General features: G+C 37.4%; 1 protein-coding gene across 1 annotated transcript; it reads right to left on the bottom strand.

The window, feature by feature from the left end:
• Positions 1 to 2,184: 2,184 nt before the first annotated feature.
• LOC119767854 (serine protease easter-like) lies at positions 2,185 to 2,790 on the bottom strand. Its single transcript, XM_038257538.1, has 2 exons — positions 2,677 to 2,790; positions 2,185 to 2,612 (listed from the first exon to the last, which is right to left on the bottom strand). Exons 1-2 carry the CDS (start codon positions 2,774 to 2,776, stop codon positions 2,257 to 2,259), a joined length of 456 nt encoding a protein of 151 aa, XP_038113466.1. The 5' UTR covers positions 2,777 to 2,790; the 3' UTR covers positions 2,185 to 2,256.
• Positions 2,791 to 6,223: the final 3,433 nt, after the last annotated feature.

The following is a 6,223-nucleotide window of genomic DNA, read 5'->3' as shown; positions in this document are numbered from 1 at the left end:
GAATCCACCGTATCATTGGGATTTTTTTCGTATCAGGAACTTGACATAGCTACTGGCATATATAGTTGGTTTGTCCAGTAATCAGAATGCATATTCGCTCCACTGATAGTGGGCCATTATCAATAAAACTCGGAAGGAAGTTGGCATTTCAGACGACAAATACGACAACTATTTGGTGATCAACTTCCGCTACAAAATTAATCAAACATGCAGAATTATTTGTTTACAAGCAAGCTGCGCACAGAACGAATTTAATCTAAGTTTAATCTCTGTGAGAGTTTTGCGGTTGTGATAAAACACAATGTTGTACAAAATTTACGCCCAAAATAAGGCGATTTTTTAAAGACAAAAAATTAAAATGTGCAATGGCGAAGTAAAATAAAGAGGATTTATCTTAAAAAAAATACTTTTGATTAAGAATGATTGATTATCATGTTTTTTAAGTTAATATTTTGAAAATATAAAAAACTAAATTAAAAAAAATCAAGTTAAAAGAAATAGAGCTTCCATACCATGATCTCGAGAATGACATTTAAGAATGGCGTGAGTTATTCAAATAAATTTGTATATCGTAATTTAAATATCGATGTATCTCGATGCTATTGCACCGTATCAAATAGTGTTCAATGACAAATTTGTAGCAAATCGGACAAGTTTTTTTGAAGCTTTGAAAGGAAATCTTCTAAGATTTCTGAATTTTTAAGATTAAAAGTAAAATTTAAGGTCTTTGAAGGTGTCCTTCACTTTCGGGGCAATGACTGTCAATGATGGTTCTGAATTCAGGGTCCATAAATAGTAAATTGAAATGAAAAAATAATCACGATATGTAAAATGTTTCTGCAAACAACACAAAGAAATCCATTTTTTGATTGATACATTCTGAATCAACATTTAAATGTTTTTCTAAAACAAACATGGCCGAACAGGAATGATGGCTTTCTTAGCCTTAAAGTAGCGATGGAAGAATCATCATCAAAAGAAAATCTTTGAACGCTCATCAAGAAAAAAAAATCCGAAAGTAACTAGGCTCTCATCTCTCGCGCATGAAAGGAAGCTAAAAAAATCATCATCTTGATTATTGGGCGGAACATCTTTTTCACTACTACACTTGCAAGTGTAACGTCACACGTCGAAAAATGACCTGTCACTTTTTGTGAATAGAGTTATCTACGTGCGCATGTATTGCGTGTACGTACACGAAAAAGATTGAGATTAAATTTTGTACCCGCCAGCAAAACAAATGGGGTGCTAGTGTGCGTGAGCTGGGGCTTAGATAACTCTATTGGCAATGTGTGTAAACAAAGAGAAATAAATAATTTTAAGTGGTGCTGACAAGAAAATTCACAAAATATCATCAACCGATTTATTTTCTTTGAATAGTTTGGGAGCGATTTTCTTTTGCGTGATACGTGATTCGCAGACAATCACACCGTCTTTTCCGACTGAATTTACTAACTAAACGGGACAAACATAGAACACCCAGAGGAGATGGGCTTGAATCGAATCCGGGCCCCTTAGCACACATGCGGGATCGGCAGCCGAAGCCGCTGCCCACCGCGCAACGGTGTCCTTTCTCCTCTTTTTGAGGGTGAGAATGTTCGCAAGCGAAACAGATTTGTTTGCGATTATTCCATCCCTGGTCACGATTATTTTTCTTTAATTTGTTTTAATGCACATTCATTTTGATATGACTATGACAATGATTATTAAACATTGAAATATCGTCTGTCAAGACAAATCGTGTTCAAAAAAAAGTTGCATCATTGATTCGACCATAACCTAGAGCAAATGTCTCTATTATTGATTTTACAAAAAAAGTAACATTATCTAGGCATCGATTCCTATCGGTCCACGGTAAAGTTAAGCAAAATATGTTGTTTATATAGTGAAAATTATCATATTGGATAGAAATAGGCTCGAATACTTAATCTGTCAAACATATGCAAACTTCCCCTATATTGTGAAATGTTTAATATAAATTCAACTGATATTTTGTATATTGATGCTTAAAACAGAAAGGGACATTTTCAACAGATAACGGGGCTTGTGAAATAAATAAAAAAGTTTTGTTGAAGCTCTTTTTCTCTTGAGAGATTTTGTTTAATTCTTTGTTCTAGTCAATTAGTTAACTGCTTAATCTTATAGTATCTTCAGTCAATTGATGTTTGCAAAATGTACCTTTACTATTGAGCAAATCATTTAATATTAAGATATCGATATTGTATTACTAAGTTGCATTATAAATATTGCTATCAATCATTCCGAATGGTTCAGAATCCAATCGATATAGTAGGAAACTTTAAGGAAAACTCCCGTCGCACCACTGCCACCAAATGTTGCTATTCCGTACTGAATCACTCCAGTGTTATCCTTGTTGAGAGAATGCAGCACAGCACCACTTTCGATGGAACTACCATCTATGAGATCTACGCACAATTTGCGGTCATCTAGTTGTGCTGATGTATTTTTCTTACACTTTCTTTTCTCTAAAAATGCCACAGCTCTAGACACTGTTTGGCGAGTCTCGAAGTTACTTCCGGTTAGGCGCAATTCCTTGCTATTTCCAGAATTCAGTGTCGCAGTTGCAAGTGGGAGACAGATTGGTCGAACAACTAGAACAAGTAAAAAAACTAATGTTTAGCTGATCTTTGCCTGACATATGTTTACCATACTCACAGTTGGATCTTATGTTGGCTGCTTGTTTGAGTATGACTAGGGCTATATCATTCGTCTTTTTACTTGAATCATAAAATTCATGTATAACAGCGGTTTTCATCTGAATGGTTTGAACCTCACATTTGTCGCAATCATGTTGTCCTAAACGAATGAAAGCACTAAAAGTATCAAAATTTAGCAATTAATTTTTTTTGTTGAAATTTGGACTCACATTTCCTTTAATGCGCAATGTGCTGCAGTCAGGACATGCCGGTCCGATATAAGAGTTCCATCGCAGACGATATTTCCGCTGAAATCTATTAGTTGAGCAAGCCACGTATGATTGTTCGATCGAAATTTACTTTGAGCACAGCAATAGCCTTGCAGTTTTGCCAGAGTAAGCTTGGTTGGCTGTTTTTGACATGCCACAGTTATGTTTCTCTGGAAAATAGAATGTGCAATTATTTGTTCCTCATATCGCAACTTTTTCAGATTACCTTCTCTGAATAATCGATTGAACATCTCAATTCAATGAAATCAGATGAATTCATTTCACATGTTCTTTGTAGAGTTTCCCATTTCAATTGCATGCGAGTATTGTTAGTATTTGTTTCAATACTGACATTTTGCTGTTTTGTTTGAGATAACACTGAAACCGTACAAAAATACCGTTTAAAATAATGTAGTTAACCCTTAATTTGAATAAATGACGGATAATATTTCAAAGAGTTTTTAAAGCCTCTGTCTATTGTATATTAAAACAGAAAAAATAAACATTTTTAGGAACAAAATATTGATTAATTCTTTGATAGCATTAATATTGGTAATTCCCGTCAACTCACTCAGCTGTTGCCCCTTTTTCGATTTTCGTGAAACTTGGTCCTAATGGGTAATTTTTCTTCCTGATTACGAATCCGAGCTCCATTTTTTGATATCTCGTGACAGATGGGCGGTACGACCCCTTCCATTTTCGAACATTCGAAAAAGACGTGTTTTTCAATAATTTGCAGCCTAAAATTGTGATGGTATGGAAATTAACTTTGATACAAATTGGACGCCGGATTAGATGGCGTACTCAGAATTTCAATAAAATGTATTTTTCATCGAAAAAAAAATACAAAGATAATTTAGAAAATTGTGACTTTTTCGCTACTCAACTCGGATCAAAATTATTCAAAACAAGCAAAAAAGAACTGTCGCAAGCATTGTGAGACAACGATAGAAAAGTATAAAACCTCCCCCGCATAACTAATATTCAGAGTTTCTGGTTTACCAATGTCACTATAATTTGCCTTGTTGGTTTTTGTAGAAATTTAGCAAAGATGCCCACACTCATTTTAATATGCTAAAAACTGTTTTCTAACACGATCCGAGTATAACCAAAACCCTTAACATACCTTGTCCAGAGCACCACAGTTTGATCAGCAGTCCGAAAAGAATAAAAATAATCACAGTCAGTACACAAATCACTCCGACCAGTGTTTGCCGGAATTTCAGCCCAAGCTCAGGCTGTTGAGTTGATGGCGCTTCATTACAATTTCCCCGAGCAGAAGCTACGGTAGAAACCGCAGACAGGCCGCAGTTAATTTTGACCATCGCGAGGTGAACAGTGTGGCAGTTCGGATAACACTATAGCTGATGCTTGGCTGAGCGCAGGTTTTTACTCCTGTTGATTCAGCCGATGCCGATATGGCTGGGCCTTTTGGTTTTTGATTTCAACGTTTTACGTCACACAAAATCTTCGCGATTTTATTTCCTGCATTAATTTTCAAGTTTCGATAAAGGAGTTAGAAAAGAGTGTGGGGGGACAATTTTGTTAGAGCTGGAGATTGGGATCATTTCGCCGTGCTCCTGCTATTTTGTCGCACGTGCATTTTGGACCAAATTGAGTTGAAAACTCAATTTTGTGCCGCTGTCAATGCCTCACCTTAATACTTCACAGATTCCAAAATTTCAATTTCATTCCTGAGATATTCAACAAAAACCGTAAAATCACCGAGCAATGTTGAAACTCTGGTGGTCAAGTGCTACAACTGGTCAAAGGGTATTTTATTAGAGGACGCTTTGTCACGTGTAAATGGCCTGTTTACAATTTCGGCAACCAGATTCAACCAACAACAATATTAGACCGGTCAGCCAAACAATACGTGTTTGTTATTGTTTACATTTCGTGCTCTAAATTTTGTTTATTCAGGGTCAAACATTGAAACACGTTTTTCTTGGAATGACGAAAAGCGATTTGCGACAAGATAGCACGAGCACGTCGATTTGCGAGAGTGAAATCTCTACAAAGGAGTTTGTAGCTTACTTGAGTGTTGAATTCATTACTCATAACATGTGATTTGTTGATGATTCTCGTGTACTTTACATTCACGAAATTTGCACGTGAAGCAAAATGGCGTGAATCACTTGATAACACGTTTCTAAAAAAATTGATTCATTCCTACCAGTACCGTACTCAATTTTCATAATTTGCAATAAGGATATCAAATGTCCCGCCCGTGTGGATCAATCGGACCGCGCACTGGACTCACAATCCAGAGGTCGCCGGTTCGAATCCCGCGGCGGGCGCTCTAAAATTCTTTGTGTAAATATGGGTATTCGGCGCCGTCGCTCCGTGCCATACTTTCATACACCTAGGAGCCCAGGGCGGCGAAGTCCTTGTAGATAAAAAGGAAGACACTAGTGGTTGGTACTAGCAATGGTGGCCGACAGCTATAAAGTCAACTTCGTTATATCAAATGAAGCAAAACTGTGTATGCTTTTTCACTTTCATTAGACTTTTTTTTTGTAAAATACTCACATTTTCACAAAAAATCAAATCAAATCAAATTATTCGCTCTACAGCAGCGATTCTCAACGGGGGTACCGGGCCTACTTGATTTACACAGTAGGGGGTACCAGCCTAGAAGAAGGTTGAGAATCGCTGCTCTACAGCATTGCCTTGGCGTTCTCGATTGCGAGATTCCTACTCGAAACTAGGTGTCCGAAGGCTTATGGTTTTTGATACTGGACATGAAATTTGTCATTTCGGCAGTAGTGGCCACAATCCGGAGTGGTCGGAGGCCCCGCGGATGTTCCGATGGGGGGACATTTGCCGGACCGTAAGAGTTGAGGCAATATGGGTATCAAACTTTATGGTTTTTGATACTGGACATGAAATTTGACATTTCGGCAATAGTGGCCACAATCTGGAGTGGCCGGAAGCCTCGGGGATGTTCCGATGGGGGGACATTTGCCGGACCATAAGAGTTGAGGCAATATGGGTATCAAACTTTATGGTTTTTGTTATTGGACATAAAAAGTTGCATTTGGCCATTATCTGAAGTTAAGCAGTTAAAATAAATTGCTTATTAGGCAGGAAGTAATAAATAGATTACTGCGATGCACATTTTTTTGTGCCGCTCCGAAAATCTGGTTCTGGAAATTTAGAATAACTATGTCGTTATCAATTAGAGTCCTGTAAAGGGCAGTTTTAATGTCTGCTGTTCAAATTTCCTTTACTGCCGCCGATGGCTTGCAACAGCCTTGCAAAAACATTCCCGCATCTTGGTAACTTTCGAGTGGT

The sequence above is a fragment of the Culex quinquefasciatus genome, chromosome 2 (assembly GCF_015732765.1).
Source record: "Culex quinquefasciatus strain JHB chromosome 2, VPISU_Cqui_1.0_pri_paternal, whole genome shotgun sequence".
In the NCBI taxonomy this organism is placed as follows: Eukaryota; Metazoa; Arthropoda; class Insecta; order Diptera; family Culicidae; genus Culex; species Culex quinquefasciatus.
This window is presented reverse-complemented; position numbering and strand designations above follow the sequence as displayed.